We start from the raw sequence: 19,249 nt of genomic DNA, 5'->3' as shown, positions 1-19,249 counted from the left end.
ATGGTGGGGAAGTTCCTCATTACTATTTAGTGGGGTTGGGAGTTCTGGCTCCCCACTAGGCCCCTACTGATATTTCCCCAGCTAGGTGAACAGGACTGGTAAGAGCATCTTGGGAACAGTCCCCACATGGTGTTCACACACACTAAAGGGAGAGCCTTGCTATAGCGTATTAGTAAAGTCCTAATTGTTTTTGATAGGCCTCCTTTGATACTACCCCAGTGGAAAGGCTAAGGTTGATTCTGGCAGCAGGACGGAAGACCAAGGCTCCCCAGGTGTTCTCCATTGACAAAGGGAATAGACCCTCATTACTGCCTAGCAAGAAAATCTTAGCTCCCTACCAGCCTCTGATACCATCCAAAAGGGAGGTCAGGGCAGAAGCCTTGGCTCCCCACTTGGCCTTTGCAGGTGTGGTGAGAGTGGGGCCACAGTCCCTTCTGTGGTGTGTGGATGAGTAAGAGTTATTTTAGTCTAACAGGTTTTCTTATGAGGCTGCCCCTTTCCTGGACCTTTGGCTAAAGAGCATATGTTTTTATTCAGACTTTTTTGTATGTGCCTGTTGGTGTTTCTAAAGTTTCTGGCTTCTTTACCTCCAACTCTGGGACATATGAGGCAAAAACAAAACCCAGGAAACTAATCATCATATTGTTCCTTGGGTCTCAAGGCCCCTGCCCAATCAGTCTTACTCTTTCCACCTTTCACAGTCATCTTGTCTTTTTGGAGGTACTGGAACTTGAACTCAGGGCCTCACACTTGCTAGGCAGGTGCTCTACCACTTGAGCCAGGTCCCCAAGCCCTTTTATGCTTTAACTATTTTTCAGATAAAGTCTTATACTTTTTGTCTAGAACCAGCTTTGGACTTCAATCCTCCTATCTACAGCTCCTTTGTAGCTGGGATTACAGGTTTATGCCACTATACCTGTCTTATTTGTGGAGATAGAGTCTCACTAACTTTTTGGTGAACCATGATCCTCCTGATCTCAGCCTCCTGAGTAGCTGGGGCAACAGGGGTGCACCACCATACCCAGTCCTTTAGTGTTCTTATGTTTGTTTTATATATAAAGTCCGGGGTTTTCAGTTGTTTTTTAGTGAAAGGAACAGGGAAAAATACATCAACAGAAGTTTCCCCTTATGCACTAAGGATCTGGCAAAAATAAAGATGTTATGAGTGGTTACCTATATCCAACCTGAAGCACTCCAGGGCTCCATTTACTGCTTATGTTGTCTCACATTACACTCATTGATCCAACCAAAATCCTCGTTTACCCCTCATTCTGTGAGGGTCTGGAAAGACCAAGGTGAATACCACCAACAATGACACGCCCTGAATCTTTCTAAGACAGGGACACCAAAGAAGTGCTCCTTGGACTTTTCTACCCTATGACCTGATATTCAGGAGACTAAAGTAGTATGGGCAGAAAGGTCTACTCAGTCTCCAAAGCCTCCTGCTTGATCCTCAAAACTTATTTAATTTTAATGCACAAACAAAAACACTAAACACAACTTTATTCTTCTGATAGAACTGTATTTCACTCTAAGCAGGACATCACATGAAATAGTAATGTAATATTTAGTAGTGCATACTTTTCTTTTACTATGGCTAGAGAAATTTCAACTTACATATGTGGCAGGCATTATTTTCATTGGATGATACTGCTCTAGAAAAGTGGTCCTTAGCTGGGGGTGATTTTGTCCCCCATGGACATCTGGCAATAGCTACAGACATTGTAGGGCTTGGAAGCCCTTTTGGGACCAACTAGATGAAGGCCAGGGGTACCAGTAAACACCAACAATGCACTACCACTATCACCACAGTTCTCTTATGAGTGAAAAAAGTAAGAGAGAAACGAGGGGGAAGGAACACATGACTGGATGGGTGGTGTTAACACACAAGGCTTTTGTGAAAGACACAGAACTTGTGAACATAGCAGAAGGCTGGTATGACTTTAAAAGGCAAAACAAAAGGATAAGGAATACATTTGTTTATCCTGTTTGAACAAAGGAAAAAAACTATGAAAATGCATGCAAGAGTGAGAGAGAAGACTCATGCTGTCAGGACTGGGAGCTCTTGCAACAATTTAAGGAGGGAGAGCCAAAAGCTGTAAATTAAGTATAACTGAAGCTTCAGAAAGAACAAATAATGCCAGGCACAGTAGCTCATGTCTATAATCCCAGTTGCTCAGAGGTGAAGACTGGGAAGATGGCAGTTCAAGGCCAACCTAGGCAAAAATTAGTGAGACTCCCCCCCACCCCATCTCAACAAACAAGCTAGGCATGGTGTTTGTACCTGAGGCCTCAGTTACACAGGAGTCCCAGTTACACAGATAGGAGGATCATGGTCTTAGGCTGATCCAGACAAAAAGAAAAACCCTATTTGAAAAATAACCTAAGCCAAAAGGACTGGAGGAGAAGCTTAAGCACAAGGCTCTGAGTTCAAACCCTAGTATTAATTTAAAAAAAAAAAATCAATGGAATAATTATTCCTTTTTTCTTTAAATATCCTAATCATTTACAGCATATACACATATTTTAATGATGACATCTGAGCATTGTAATGTGTTTAAATAAAGAAATCATTTTTTACTAATCAAGAGTTCCCAAATAGGATTAGGCTAAGTGTCATACTAAGGCTGAAAAGGCTTTTAGGCAGACAAGATTTACCTTTCTGTGTCAAGCACCTCCTCATTTTTCAACCATCTGATGGCTGGAGCAGGAAATCCTGAAGCAACACATGGCAACACCGCATTCTGACCCATAACTCTGACTAAGGAAGAAGGCTGTTTCAAAAATGCCAAGTTTGGGGTTTCCTCAGGATCTAAAAGGAATTTACATGAAACACAATGATTAATACCAAGTACTTTATCACTTTAATCATGAGGAATAGCTATATCCTATTCACTATATGTGGCTTTATGTGCCACAACACTTCAAGCAAAGGCAACACAAGAAAACTCCATTTATATTAGCAAACGTTTCCTAAGTAATCTCTATATGCAAAGCATTGTGTAGGCTCTTTAGGGGTCCTGACCTTCAGGGTGCTTATTACATGCATCCCCTTCACTTTACATAAGAAGGTACAAATGCCACAGGACTGGCACAAACAGTGGAGATACTGAGCAAGCTTAGGGCCCTTGGCGCCTTCCCCACTTACAGGGAAGTAAGGGCTCATTTCCTTCCCTGTATCTATGGTATTTCTGAAAATCTTTGAGTTTCATCTCTTTACCTTGCTCACTTAGTCAACCCTCTGGTTTTGTAATGCAGCAACCATCTACCTAGTTACCACTATATGGATTTCTCTCTTATTCAGACATGACGTAAGTGGGTGCTCACTTTATAGAGTTGTCCTCTGTGGACATATGGTCAAAAATATAGTAATAACAGTAGTAATAAAGTTATCTACTTAATAGGGTGGTATTAATGTTGAGTTTTGACAAGACAGATCTCTCTCAGGTAGAAATGTAACTCCTGTACCCAACTCTCAGACACAGTAACAACCACCAGAACCACCTTTAAACTTGCCTAGTCAATTAATGACAGTTCTGTAGCCATGGAAAAAAGCAAACACCTCTAATAGATTAGAAGCAATTCACTTCAGTGAATGTGCTTTTTGGAAAGTCAGCCAATAAGAGACAAGCTCAGGCTTTAAAAGTCAGCTAATCAGAGTTAGAGTCAGCTGCTGGCTTCGAAGGCTGGTGCTAGCCTGTTCCCGCCTCTGCAACCAACACCAAAACAGGCATCCATGACTGGCATCGACCCACCTCTGCCTCTTAACCCACACAAGGCAAAACGTCTTTTCTAAAACTATAGATCAGCATTTAGCTTTGCTCAAGAGGACTGTTTTACGAGCAGAGCTTTCTTGTACTTAGATAAGCAAATATCTAGCACTTTATTTTCATACCAGATATTGAATAATGGTCTCAGCCTTTGACACTGTAAACATTGTTTTCTTGGATCAGATTCTGAAGATTTGTTTAAATGCTACCCCAGCTATAGACAGGAAATATGACCTCTGCCATGTCAAGCAAGTCAGGAAGAAACCTAGAAAGACATTATTATGTGGCAATAGTTCTCTGCTCCACTTTGAATTACTTAAGTATATTTAATCAAATTTTGATAAATCAACAAATCCGTAACAAATATTTGACTTCTTTGTGCCAGGAACCATTCACAGCAGCAGACAAAATTCCCTACTCTCATTGAGCTTACATACTAATGTGGGGAGAAGACAATACATAAGATATATCAGAGGGTGATGTGTTCTGAAGCCAAATGGAGGAGGAGGGAGGAAGCAGTGGAGTAGAAATGGAAGGTGTTGTTTAAAAAAAAAAAAAAAAAAAAAAAGCGGTAACTCTCTTTTTAAAGAAAGCTGAAGAATCGAGTGAGCCAGGCAGAGAGCATTCCAGGCAGAGAAAATGGCAAGTCTATAGAAAGGCTCTAAAGACATGTTTGGCATGTTCTAAAAGCGTAAGACAGTTACAATGGCAGAGAGAGGGAGAGAAGAGGAGACAGAAGGGAGAGGAAAGCGAGGAAGGGAAGTTGAAGCAAGACTATATAAAGCCTCACAGACCAAGAACTTTAACTATGGACAACATGGGAAATCATTAGCAGGTTCTGAGCAAAGGTGTCCATCTTAAAAGATAACTGAGGTTGCTAAGGTTGCTGAGATTGCACTGGGACAAGAAGTCAGTCCAAGGCCCTCAAAAGTGGCAGCCCTAACATTGGTCTCACTCTGCAAGCCAGCCCATAGGTTAAAAATGAGCCTATGAATAGTTCATATATTAACTTTAAAAAAAAAACAACTCTGCCCAAACAATGTACGGATGTTCCAATTATATTCACAAACTTGAATTTAAAATGAGAAATGTGGAAAGTCAGGTACCCAGCTGTGGTAACAAAAGGTAGAAATATAAAGAGTCTTAGAAGTTTTGTAAATGCCACAATTGTGCCCCATGCAGCACAATTTAAAATAAAGAAGAGTCTTAGGAGGATCATGATGATCTACAAGTTAAAGGAAGTCATGAGCAAGGGGAAGCTGTAGAGTTGAAAAAAGATGTATGAAACCATTATGAGAAAAGCCAGTAAGAGCAGAAAGAGTAAGACACAAACAGAAAGAGTGGAGCTGAGTTTATGTTCAAATGGGAGCACCAGGGAGACCCAAGAACTGTTGTTTGCCAGTGCTTCCAAAGTGGCCATGTTAAAGTTACCACTCCACACACCTCTAATTCTTACAATACCTAACTCTGAAAGTATCCTGTTGTGGGGAGGCACGAGATACAGGCTTGACAAAAAGACACGGGGCTAATATTGCTTTGACCAAGAAGGTCATTAGATATTGAACTTTATTACTTGACCAATTTTGAATAATACATTCACTAAAGAGTACGGGGCTAATATTGCTTTGACTAAGAAGGTCATTAGATATTGAACTTTATTACTTGACCAATTTTGAATAATACATTCACTAAAGACTAGATTGTTACAGCATATTTTCTTTTTACCCCTTTAAAAAAACCAAGTCTAATTATGCCATCAGTAATAAATCATACCACATATTAACAGTGTTTATTTTAAAAATTGTAACAATTTTTACCCATTAATAAACAGAAAACCATCAGTCCTGACCATGAATTTATACCTGAAAGAACTTTCAATTCCGCTTCATCACTATACTTTGGTGGACCACCACTTTCAACTATGCAGCGATAGAGTCCCCCATCTCCTTCAGTCACGTTGCTGATAACCAGCGTCCCACTTGGAAGTTTGACAACTCTGTCATCCAGAAGAAGGGGCTGTTTGTTCTGCTCCCACCTCACAAATGGGACCAAATCTGCATTAACTTCACAATTCAGAATGGCATTGTTTCCAGCATACACTGAGGAAGGTTCTGGCTGACTTGTAAACCTTGGAAGACCTGGACAATAAAGGAAAAGAATAGAAAGTCATTAAATATTACTTAAAATGTAGTCTTGGGGGCCAGCAGCAAGCCAATCTATGTGGCTACAACATATATTAGAATCAGAGTCACAAAGAAGGTTCATGTATCAGGAAATTGGCTATATACAGGAATAGAGAACAAATAAATAAGTATATTAAGGATAACTGGAGTTAGATTCCTCACAGTTGGAAAAGCAAGGAACAAATATTGAAAAAGATAGGAATCAACACTATAGTACTGGTCTAGGATGAAGGGATCAGTGTGATCTTACATAGTATAATCTATAGGTTTATATAACTTAAAAATATATAAATGTAACATGTATGAAATGTGTATACCTTTTGTAAGCACTGGTTTATATACATTATTATTCCTGTTCATACACACCTACCTATATGTTCCCTAGCCCCATCCACACAGAGGGCCCAGAATCAATGTCACTCCAGCAGCAACAAGTCCATATTATCTTGATTTCTAAATGTCATTCTTCATATAAGGAACCTTTACTATTTGGAATAATGGCTGGTTCTAGGAACGGGATAAGGAAAGTACAAAATGAACTAGGCTCCTTACTTTATGTGATAAGATCAATTTCTATCTTATGACATAAAGTAACTATTCAAAGAACAATGCACACATTTCAAAAAAGACATGGAAATCCAGAGTGAAGGGAATTGCTTCTGGATAAATCTGGGTTATGGGATTAATGCATTATAACCCACTGTACAAGAATCTGTTAGTTCATGGCAATATTAACAAAGAATGCCTGAAGTGGAGATGGGAAAGACCTATCATACAGAAATGATGGAACAAGGAAAAATAACCATTTGGTAACCACTGTAGAAATAACTGATTCAGGCAAGATCTTCAATGGATGTTAAAACTAGGTGGTGATTTGATGAGAAACAGTGTATGTACAAAGTATCAACGTATTTCTTTCTAAAATATTTATTAATTAACAAAAGTCTAAATACCTAATTTTACAGTGATGAAATATGCAAAGACCATCTTAAGTAATAAAAGGTGGTCTATCACCAGCAGCAAAACGAGCATCCCTGCTTCCCAGCATGTGGCACTAGAAGAGCACTGATGGCTTCTGTGATGCTCTTCCCCAAAATGCAAAACCTTCATCTATCCAATCACAGGGTCAATGAAGCTCCCAACAGGACTAGAAGGGGAAAACCGAGGATACTCTGCATATCAGATGAGCTTAAGAGCTGTAACTATTAAATGATACATGTGAGTCTAGACCAAAAGGAAAAGGGGAAGACAGGCAAAGTTTCTGGTTTTGTTTGCTATTAAAAAAACATTTTTGAGACAACCCATGAAATGTTAAGTGAATGGCACTATTGTATCAGGATTCATTTCCTGACTTTGACAAATGCCTGTGGTACTTAAGGGAAAGTCCTTGTTTTCAGAAATGCCACACTGCCAAATTTAGGCAGGGGTAATAGAGCAATATGCCTGCAACTTGCTACCTTTGATGATTCAGAAAAAATACGTACTTGAGGAATGACAAAGCAGATGCAGTATTAACAACTGCACAATCTGGGTGATGATATGTGAGATTTCTTGGCTCTACCCCTGCAACTATTCTCTAAGTTTAAAATTACTTCAAAATAAAACTGTAACCAAAACCGTGGTCCTGAACTGTGGTGTGGTAGCTTCCACCAAGCATCAGTTTGGAGTCCAGGGGCTTAATCTGAACGCAAGTGTACCATTTGTGGCAGCATGAGATTGGCAGGGTATTTAACTTTCTCTCCAGTCTCAGTTTCTTCATCAGTTAAAGGAGTGCAGTAATGAGCCCATAGGTTGTTAAAATAAATATTTAACATAAGTAATTCTTTTTTAGTATTGCTAAACATGAACTGGTGTATACACAACCAGCTAACTTATTAACAACATCTAAAAAGTGACTGCTATGCTCAGAATACAGTATTTGTTTTAAGACTAGGAAACAAATTATAGTGAATTAGTCCAAATACAAATAACACATAGGTTTATTAGCTTGCTACACATTTTTCCTCATTTTTTTAAATTTCAAGGTGCTTTTTGAAGCAAATAAATAAATTAAATTGTCCAAATATCTATTTGTAAGAAACCAGAAAATCAGGAAAAGGGGATTAAGACAAATGCAGAATCTAATAAATGTGGGGGAAAAAAATCTTAAAACCAGTAACTGATTCTATTTTTTAATTAAAAAACACTCCCTCCTAAAAATGCACAACAACATCTGGAGAATTGGCAGGCAAGAGATTTTAGAAAGTTTCTGACTATCGAAAGCAGCAGGAGGAACTAGGAGCTGACATACTGAGAAGGCAGAGAAGGCTTAGGCTTCCTGTGCTCCAAGGGAAGCTGGTGGTCCTGCTGCCTCTGCAGAGTTGCAAGAGAGTAAGGGGAGGAGACATGGAAATGGCAAGAAGGGGTTAGCAACACTGTACTTAGACCACCCTGTTCCCCCTCATTTGGGCACAAAACACAAAACCAGCTGTTCTCCAGGCAAGAAAGCAGAAACTTTCATTGTGGGAGAAATGAGACCGTCCAGAGAAAGAGCAGCCTCATATATAATTCTGTGAACTAGCTACTTAATGTTTCTTCAAAAATTTCCCTGCTTGCTGGACTTTGCTGGAATCAGTTTTTACTGTCTGCAATCAAAAACATCTTAACAGAAGTCTGTATGTTTTTTTCTGTATGAACAGAGTTGTGCAACCATCTACATAACCTAATTTCAGAACCTTTGTGTCACTGCCAAAAGAAACTTTCTACTCACTTTTAGTGACTTCCCCATTCTCTGTACACCCGCTCCTGACTCCCCTAGTCCCAAGTCTTTTGACGCTAGGAAACCACTTAATCTACCTTCAATCTCAACTCTGGATACTTCGTACAAATGAGCTCAGGCAGTGTGATCATTTATGGCTGGCTTCTTTAACTTAGCATATTTTTACAATTCATCTAGCTGCCGTATGTATTAGGATTTTGCTTTTTGTTGCTCAAGAATACCCTATGGTATAAATATACCACACTTTGATTATCCAGTCATCACTTGATGGACATGATAATATGTCTACTTTTGGCTACTATGAGTAATGCCATTATGAATGATCATATGCAAACTGTGGACATGTCTTCTCATTTCTCTTGAGTTGATAACACTATGGGGTCATATGGTTAACTCTAGGGTTAAAATTTTGAGAAAATAATGAACTAGTATCTTTTTATATTACACATACACAAAAGGGTACCCTATAATCCAGCAATCCCAATTCTAGCCACCTATTCTACAGAAATAAAAATGTACAGAAAGTAGTTTACTATAGTATTGCCTATAACATCCAACAATTTTAATCCAAGTTATTATTCATCAAAAATGGACTTTAAGGGTCAGGCATGTTGGAGCACGCCTGCAATCCCAGCACTTGGGATATGAGGCAGGTGGATCCTGAGTACTAGGTCAGTCTAGGTTAAAAACAGCAAGATTCAATCTCAAAAAAACCAAAAAGGGACTCTAAATCACAAGCATCTGAATACAATGTTGTACCATGCAACTACTACAAAGCACTTCTGTTCTTCCCTTGCCGCCCATGCGAAGAACCTTGCCTGCAGTTATCACAGAATGTAATGTCTTGTATTAAAGCTGCCTGCTTATTAAAATACTTGGTCAAAAAAAAAATGCTTCCTGAAGAACTTGAAGGCTCAGAGGAAGGAAGGACAAACCTAGTGGAGAAGAGAGAAGATGGAAAACAGAATTAATCCTAAGTGGGGAGGCCAGGAGCATGGCCAGAAGGCAGAGAACAAATGGAAGGAATGAAAGGGAGTGCCACACTCAGTACTGCAAGTGCTAAGACCATGGTGAGGGGGTGAGGGGGTGAGGGGGTAAGGAGGTGAAGGGGCAGGAGAGTGAAAAAAAGAAATGGAGCTGAAGAAGTAGGTGCCAGCTCATAAAAGAACCAAGAGGCCTGTTGTTCAAGAGCCAAGATGTTAACTGGACAGTGTGATTGGAGCACCGGTGAGCCACCACAGGGTGAGACAGTGCTGACCTCAGTGTGCATACCACACAGAGGAAAGGAAGATTAAGGTACACACAGCAGGTACAGGCTGTGAGAAGGGAAGCTGAGGAGGCACAGCAGGAAGGAAAAGTGGGTCAACACAGAAGTCAGGAGGCAGGACTCACTGGATCTGGTGATAGGATATAGTAGACAGCTGAGAGGAAGCAGTTATGAATAAAAGCTCAGGTAAGAGATAATTAATAACATAAATGATAAACAGAAGCCTCGCCTAAATGACATTGTAGAAGAAGTCATTATACCAATTTATTTATTACATGCATTGCAGAAAGTATAACAAATGGATTAGAGTGAGGAGAGAAAAGGAAATTTGCCAGAAGAGCCAGGGTTTTTTTTTCCTTTTATTTTTCTACCTTTGATCTGTGATTGTAGAATAATTACAATGGTTTCATGTCATACCCAAATTCATCTTTGAGTATTTGAGCCAAATACTCAAGTCAAAGACAAAAAGACCCATCATTCTCTGAAACTAAGGAAATGCACTCTGGAGAGAGCCCATCAGAAGCCGTAAGCTGAAGTGGGGAAGAGATGGGAGGCTGTCTCACATTCCACTGTCACATGCTAGTCTCTCTCCAAGGTGAAAATAAACACAGAACTTAAAGAAAATGTCCTTTGCAAAAACTACTTCATCTGGTAGTCAAGAAACACTATCTGAGAAATGGTGGTGTCTACCACACAACAGGTTTGACCTATTTAGGAACCACATCTTATTCCTCCAGACCCTTCATTTCTCATACACTTGCTGTCGTTACTATAATGAAGATATTCAGAAATGGAGCAAACAGTGCCCTCTTTGCAACTTTCTGCTCCCTGCCTTAAGATTTAGTTATACAGATATATTAGATAGATTGATAGATAGATAGTCTACAGATTTTTTAAAATAACTGATCTACTTAATTATCCATTCCTCGGTGAAGGCATTATGGAAATAGGATTCTGGCTTTCCCGGAAGTTTCACAAACCCAGACTAAGTGGTTATGCTGTGTAGAATAAAAGCTGTCAAAATGACTCGATTTTCCTATGTAACTTCCTCTGCCATTTCCAAGTTTAAAAGAAAGGAAGAACAGCTCAGGACCTTTGATTCCAACTTAAAGCCACTGGACAAGTAGAAAGTGCAGATTTATTCTGTACAGCACTGAGCAGCCCAGTGTAGTCCCTTACAAAGTATATGCACCACTGATAATGTGAAATGATTTTTTGACCCATTAAGTGAAAATTATAGGGTACTACTGCTAATACTGCTTTTATTTAGATTTACTATCTATTTATTTATCTATTTTTGGTGGTACTGAGGGCCTTTGGCTTGCTAGGCAGGTGCTCTACCAATGAATCATACTTAAAGCCCTTTTGTCTTTATTTATTTTTTAGATAGGGTCTTACTTTTTGCCCAGGCTGATTCCAGACCATGATCTTCCTACCTATGCCTCCCTGTGTAGCTGGGATTACAGTTATGCCCCCACCACACCTGGCTTGTTAGTTAAGATGGAGGATATTACTAACTTTTTGTCCAGGCTGACCTCAAACCTCGATCTTCCTGATCAAAATCTCCCAAGTAGCTAAAATTACAGATGTAAGCCACCACATCCAGTCTAGATTTATTGTTTATAAAAAACTTGAAAACTCAAGTCAATCCCTTAAGAAAACTTACCTGCTACTGTGAGCTTGGCTGTTCTGCTGACAATAGTTCCAAGACTGTCAACGGTGGCCACACACTGATAGTAACCCTCATCAGGCTTGTTGTGTTTGGAATGCAGCACACTGCTGATAAACAAAGACCCATCTGCGAGAAGCTGGCGTCGATCATCTGATACTAAGTTTAAAAAAGTCCCATCTTTTTTCCATTCAATTTTTGGAGAAGGCTCAGAATATGCTGAGCAATTTAACGTAACAGAGGAGCCTCGAATCGAGAGTGTGTCCATCGGCTCCACCAGAAAATAAAATGGAGTGAATGTTCGAAAGCTGGCTCCTGCGGAGACAAAGGAAAAGAACAAAGATAAGCAGAACTATCCCCTGTTGCTTCTGTAACAAATCCATAAAGAATTCCTCTTAAGTGGTTCTGTTCCTTGAGTATGATGCAGAAATATTATCATCTTACTGTGAATGTCGTATAAATAAAATTTACTTCTTCCTAGGAAATCAAAATCTAACTCATTTGGAAATCCAAAACTCAAACTAAACAAAACCTCTACCTGAGATAAGCCAGGTTAGATCTTGAATAGCTAATAAATTTTATTTAAAATCCAACAATGGGATTTACAAGTATTTAAAATTACTATACTCAAAGTGGAATTTTCTTTCTTTCCCCTTTTTTATTAGCATATATTAAAGAAGTTTCATTATGTTATTTCCATACGTGCATATGTGCTTTGACCAAATTCATCCCCTGTATTACTCTTTTTTATCCCTTCTCCCCTCTTTTAAAACAATTTAAACATGCTTTGTTATTCTAGTTTTATACCAAATTGAAATTTTCTATAGAACACAAAGTAGGCAGGAAATTAAAATGATTCTTTGTTAATAAGGAATCCTTTAATGTTTACTGGCTATCCGTATACCTTTTATGAATTCACTATATATACATTTTAACCATTATTTTACTGGAAAAACTTTAAGGAAAACATTCGCTATAAACAGTATCTCAGCTAGGAAAAGCTTTCTAACTCAAAGCTTCACCTGTTCTCCTCAAGAAAGATGCTGAGCAGCTCACAGCTATGCAGTCCTAGCTGTAACTGGGCTTCTTCATCAGGGAAGCTCGGGTCACATACACCTCTGTATAATTTATTTGCGTTACAAATCTTAGGATGATGATATTTCTAAATATTTTTAAATGATTGATCAGTTCTTAATAAATACAAAACATGCTGGCAGAAGGAAGGAGTCATAACTCAATTGTTAAAAAGCTTCCTAAGTACTTAAAACAATAAGCAAATTCCATTCCAGTCACACCAAGTAACCCTCTCCCAACATCACAAGGAGTGTTAGAGCAGAGATTCCAGTCCACATCTCTGTTTGGTTAACTATGAAATGCATCTGTCAAGTCTTAACACTCTTGCAGTACTGGGGATTGAACCCAGGGCCTAGCACATGCCAGGGAAGGGTTCTACCACTTGAGCCAAGATTCTAGCCCTTTCGTTTTCAAGGTAAGGGCTTGCAACCTTGGTCTGAGGCTGGTCTCAAACTTGTAATCCTCCTTTCTCTGCCTCCCAAATAGCTAGGATTACAGGCATGTATCACCATGCCCAGCTTAAGTCTTAAAACTCTTGAAAATTAGTTTAGGAATTTTTCAAAAGTAACCTGCAGTGATTTTATTTCTTATTAGTATTAAAATCCTTTGTTAATTTAATGGAGTTATAGTAAAATTAAATCAAAATACAAACAAAAGAGAAGTACGAAATGATAGTTAAACTAGCTTCTTTCTACCTTTCCTATACAATTGTTTATTATACCAACTGAATTTCACACAGCAACTTAAAAGAAATCAATGTGCTAGAATAAATTACTTAAAATATTTTATGACAAATACTAATAAAACACATAATTTTTTAAACATTAAGACAAAAAATTTGCCATTTAAAAAAATACCAAAAAATTGTATGAATTTAAATGTTTTATAGCTTCACATTGTTTTTTTATTTTACTTCATTTTAAAAATCCATACCCAAGCCCCACACCAGTGGAGCTCAGCATAAACACCACTGTCTCCGAAGTGCTACCTGCCCCTTTGCAAAACAAGTATGACACGCCTCCAGCTACAAGCACTTCAACTGTTTTGGTCTTAAACATTTGTTACACCCTCTGTTGAGGCAAACAGCTTCCCAAACTTTCTTAGTGTCTGATGCCTATTTTCTTAATTTTTTCCCACAAATTCTCAAGGCCAAAAGTAGTGATTATTTAATCTTAAGTATTTATGTCCTAACTAGTTAATAACTTTTTGAAAAAATACTACACACAAACTGAAAATTTTCATTTCATTTTCAAACAACCACAGTTGGTTACTATGGAATGTGAGTGCTTACTGGGCATTCATTACACAACTCCTCAGCCTGACTTTCTATCACAGCACCCAATCAAATGAGGTAACACACAGCCATGCGTGCAAACTACCCCAAGCTGCAAGTCCACAGTGTGGATTCATGTTGCTCTGCTTTCCTGCAATGTCTGAAGTACCTGGGGAGTTTTCTGAGGTGCCTTAGGTTGCACCTCGGGGCACTGTCATAAACTACAGGCTAAAGATCTATCTGTCTGCAGTTTTCTTTTCTTCATAAAAGAAAAAAAAAGTCAGATTTATTGCTAAAAATACCACAAAGTTAAAAGACAAGAAACCAATAAATACAAAATATTTACAACTCTTCTAATAAAGTATTAAGAACTAGAATATTCAAGGAAACTCATATAATTAACAATCTGATAGAAATGAAAGAGGTGCAGAATGGATAGACAGGGAGACAGCTCAAGCCCAGCACAGAGTTTATTGTGGAGAAGTGGTCCTGTGAGGGGGTCCCCAGCAAGAGAGCTGGAGCCCTGTCTGCAATTTTCTTACCAACCACATTGCCAGTATACAATGCAGTATCCACTGCTAGTACAGTGAATAATATCAACCACTAGATCACGTAACACAGAATTTCTGAAAACTTCCACTGGTGGGTATTAGTGTGAGTACCGATTCATTCTAATACTACCAAGTATCACTATTTTCCATACTAAAAGTTAGTAACGGTATTTTTTTAAAATTCTGATGCTTTTTAAAAAAAAATTACATGGAAAAGTAAAAGAAAGCTAAGAAGAGTCAAAATAACTTCATAGAACAAGGGACTCCACTTGTAAGTTATTAGCACCTTATAAAGATGGTAATAAAGCCACGATGGCTTAGGAGCAGTAGACAGAGTCATAAAACATAGTGCACAGCCTAAAAACAGAGGCTTAGATACCTGAATGCGTGCTATGTAAAAGACGATATTTTTTTCGCAGTGCTAGTGACTGAACCCAGGGCCTCGTGCTTACTAGGCAACTGTGCTTGAGCTATGCCCTTGTCCAACATTTTAAAACAAGTGGGAAAAGAATGCACTACTCGATGAATGTTACCAAGACAAGTGGTTACTTATGAGAGAAAAATGAGATGCCTATCCACAGCACACAATAATGGTAGAGCACTTCTGTTCTGGACATTTCCTAGATATAAACCACTCTGCTAAGTGTCACCACTGCCCTATGAGATAGATGAGTCCTAGTATCTTCCCTCTTTTAGAAAAGAAAACTGAAGCAAAGAAATTTTAAGTGACGAGGTCAAAGACCACCTAGGTAGCAACACACCAGACTCTGCATCTTAACCACTGAATGCATGTATAAAAATGCATTTGAGACCTATAGAAGAAGTAGGTAATAAAAATCTAAGAAGAACTTTCAGGAAAATACAAGATAACCCTGGAGCTTAGGCAATCTCTAAATAAAAACAGGACACCTAGCCAGGCACTGATGGCTGGTGGCTCATGCCTATAATCCTAGCTACCTGGGAGGCTAAACTCAGGAGGACCGCAGTTCGAGGCTAGCAGGAGGAAAAGTAGACAAGCACCACTTTGTCGCATTTAAAAACAAACACACATACTTTTTTATGACAAAACATGGCAACAGACAAGCAAGGGGTTTTGGAAAAAGCATGTCACATACAGCAGATAAAGAATTTAAACGTTTAAAAGGCCCAAAAGAAAAATGGGTGAGGCTATATTCCAATAAAACCTTATCACAAAATCGGTGGCAGGACAGATTTGATCCATTGACTATAGTTCAGTGATCACCACCTGCCTTAGAGTATTATCCAGCAAAAAACAAACTATGTTTCTAGTTCATCGACAAATAATGTGAATTATATTACCTCATATGTGAATTCTATAACCTCAAATAAGGAAGGTAGGAGGGTACCTATCAGGTTGTTATCACTGCTTACTGGGAGGGGAAAGATGGGAGGATGGGAGGCAAAATTTCCAAGCATATACAGAAATTCCATAATAAAAATCAGGTTGTTGTTGAACGATCATTTCCTGGAACAGAGGGTTATTTTTTAAAAGGTCTGTCAGTATTTTGTTAACCACTTTTGTCACAGTAGAAGGGTAATCAACTCCACTCCTTAGCTGACTTTGTGTAAGAACTGTCCTCTACTTCTCACCAGGGTCCTGCTTCCTGTCCCTGTAAGTATGCTTAATATTAGTTTACTAAGGCCAGAGTCACTGGATAAATTATTCTGAAATAAGCTTAACGGTCCTATTTGATGTCGCTTACATTCCCAAGTCTCTGAAAATTTCTCACTTATTAATGGAAGAGCTCTCACTTCTTAATAGACTCTTCTGCACTTTCTGATAGAATACTTCACACCTCTTGATAGAATTTCATCTTAGGAAAATATCAACAGGGAACTTCTATCATTTGTAAATGCTATCTCCCCAAATATCAACAAATCATATCACTCACCAGCAATCTTTAACTGTGTGGCCAATAACTGAATTTTATTGTACCCAGAGTAAAAAAACTAACATATGGTATTTGAATACCAGCAGAAATAAAATCTGTCTGTCCTACTGCCTGAAGACGTTCAAAATTTAAGAACAGAAAAGCAGAGCATTTTTATACACCTGCAAATGTAAATATTCTGTATAATGTAACTGTAACTCATTGAAACGAATGGGAAAATGTAACATCTCCACAAATACCAGTAGGTTAAGCTATCAGTATGATTTTAAAAGAAGAAAAATCCCAGTGAGCAAGATGGCAGATTAGGAACAGCTTCTCACTCTGTGAGAAGGGTCGGGTAACACAGGAGAAACTGAATGCCCAGGAGTGATACAGCAGGACCACTGTACCACTGGTAGTTTTTTTTTATTTTTATTGTTTTATTATTCATATGTGCATACAATGCTTGGGTTATTTCTCCCCCCTGCCCCCACCCCCTCCCTTACCACCCACTCCACCCCCTCTCTCCCCCCCCACCCCTCGCTACCAGGCAGAAACTATTTTGCCCTTATTTCTAATTTTGTTGTAGAGAGAGTACACGCAATAATAGAAAGGAACAAGGGTTTTTGCTAGTTGAGATAAGGATAGCTATATAGGGAGTTGACTCACATTAATTTCCTGTGCGTGTGTGTTACCTTCTAGGTTAATTCTTTTTGATATCACCTTTTCTCTAGTTCTTGGTCCCCTTCTCCTATTGACCTCAGTTGCTTTTAAGGTATCTGCTTTAGTTTCTCTGCGTTAAGGGCAACAAATGCTAGCTAATTTTTTAGGTTTCTTACCTATCCTCACCCCTCCCTTGTGTGCTCTCACTTTTATCATGTGCTCAAAGTCCAATCCCATTGTTGTGTTTGCCCTTGATCTAATGTCCACATATAGGAGAGAGAACATACGATTTTTGGTCTTTTGGGCCAGGCTAACCTCACTCAGAATGATGTTCTCCAATTCCATCCATTTACCAGCAATGATAACATTTCATTCTTCTTCATGGCTGCATAAAATTCCATTGTGTATAGATACCACATTTTCTTAATCCATTCGTCCAGCGGTGGGGCATCTTGGCTGTTTCCATAACTTGGCTATTGTGAATAGTGCTGCAATAAACATGGGTGTGCAGGTGCCTCTGGAGTAACCTGTGTCACAGTCTTTTGGGTATATCCCCAAGAGTGGTATTGCTGGATCAAATGGTAGATCATTGTTTAGCTTTTTAAGTAGCCTCCAAATTTTTTTCCAGAGTGGTTGTACTAGTCTACATTCCCACCAACAGTGTAAGAGGGTTCCTTTTTCCCTGCATCCTCGCCAACACCTGTTGTTGGTGGTGTTGCTGATGATGGCTATTCTAACAGGGGTGAGGTGGAATCTTAGTGTGGTTTTAATTTGCATTTCCTTTACTGCTAGAGATGGTGAGCATTTTTTCATGGTTTTTTGGCCATTTGAATTTCTTCTTTTGAGAAAGTTCTGTTTAGTTCATTTGCCCATTTCTTTATTGGTTCATTCTGGTTATCAGTCCTTTGTCTGATGTGTAGCTGGCAAACATTTTCTCCCACCACTGGTAGTTTTTGAGAAGCTTCCATACTGATTTCCCTAGTGGCTGAACTAATTTGCATTCCCACCAACAGTGTAGAAGCCTTGCCAGCATTTGTTGTTTGTGTTCTTGATGACAGTCATTTTGATTGGGGTGAGCTGGAATCTCGATGTCATTTTGAGGTGCATTTCATTTATGGCTAAGAATATTGAACATTTCTTCATGTATTTATTGACCATTTGTACTTCTGAGAACTGTCTAATTCATTTGCCTATTTATTAATTGGATTATTCTTTTGGTACTTTGTTAGCTCTTTGTATATCCTGAATATTACTCCTTTATCCACTGAATAACTGGCAAAGATGTCTCCTGATATGTGGATTGTCTCTTGATCTGGTAATTGTTTCCTTTGACGTTCAGAAGCTTTTCAATTTGATGCAATACCATTTGTCAATTCTTGCTCTTATTTCTGAGCAACTGGAATCCTATTCAGAAACTTTTTACCTGTGACTATTTTGTTGCATTTCCCTTTACTTCCCAGTAGTAGTTTCAAAGTTTCACATCCTACATTAAGCTCTTTAATCTATTTTTAATTGATTTTTTTACAGGGGGGAAAAGTAGGGATCTAGTTTCAATCTTCTACATGTGGATATTCAGTATATCCAGTTTCTCTGACATCATTTGTTTCTTTTTTTGTTTTGTTTTGTTTTTGTGGTACTGGGGTTTGCATTCAGGGTTTCACATTTGCTATGCAGCACTATACCACTTGAGGAACTCCACCAGCCCTCCACCCCCACCCCATTCCCCAACATATGTTTTTGGCATCTTTATTGAAAATCCGATAGCTATAGCTGGGTGGGTTTATTTCTGGGTCTTCTACTTTACTTCACTGGTCTACATGTTTGTCTTGTGCCAGTACCATGCCATTTTTGCTACTTTGGCTTGATAGCATTGTTCTTTTTGTTCAGGACTGTTTTGGCTATTTGGGGTCTTTTATGCTTCTACACGAATTTTAGAATTTTTTTTTCTATTTCTGGGAAAAATGACATTGAGATTTTGATGGGGATTGCACTGAATCTGTAGATTGCTTTCAGTAGCATAACCATTTTCACAATATTCTGCTAACCCATGAACATGGGAGGACCTTCCATCATCTAGTGTCTTCTTCAATGTTTTATAGTTTTCACTGCAGAAGTCTTTCACTCTATTAGTTAGGTTTATTCCTAAGCA

The 19,249-nt window shown here is 38.7% G+C and overlaps 1 protein-coding gene across 15 annotated transcripts in view; it reads right to left on the bottom strand.

Moving 5' to 3' along the window:
• Neo1 (neogenin 1) overlaps window positions 1–19,249 on the bottom strand; it is a 199,572-nt gene that overhangs the window by 135,972 nt on the left and 44,351 nt on the right. For all 15 annotated transcript variants that reach the window (XM_074062073.1, XM_074062063.1, XM_074062065.1 and 12 more), the window contains exons 2-4: window positions 11,645–11,962; window positions 5,633–5,908; window positions 2,659–2,812 (exon numbers count right to left, since the gene is read on the bottom strand). In XM_074062073.1, the coding sequence (XP_073918174.1) occupies window positions 2,659–2,812; window positions 5,633–5,908; window positions 11,645–11,962 (748 nt within the window). The remainder of the gene's footprint in view (window positions 1–2,658; window positions 2,813–5,632; window positions 5,909–11,644; window positions 11,963–19,249) is intronic.

This window comes from Castor canadensis, chromosome 19 (genome assembly GCF_047511655.1).
Source record: "Castor canadensis chromosome 19, mCasCan1.hap1v2, whole genome shotgun sequence".
NCBI lineage: Eukaryota > Metazoa > Chordata > Mammalia > Rodentia > Castoridae > Castor > Castor canadensis.
This window is presented reverse-complemented; position numbering and strand designations above follow the sequence as displayed.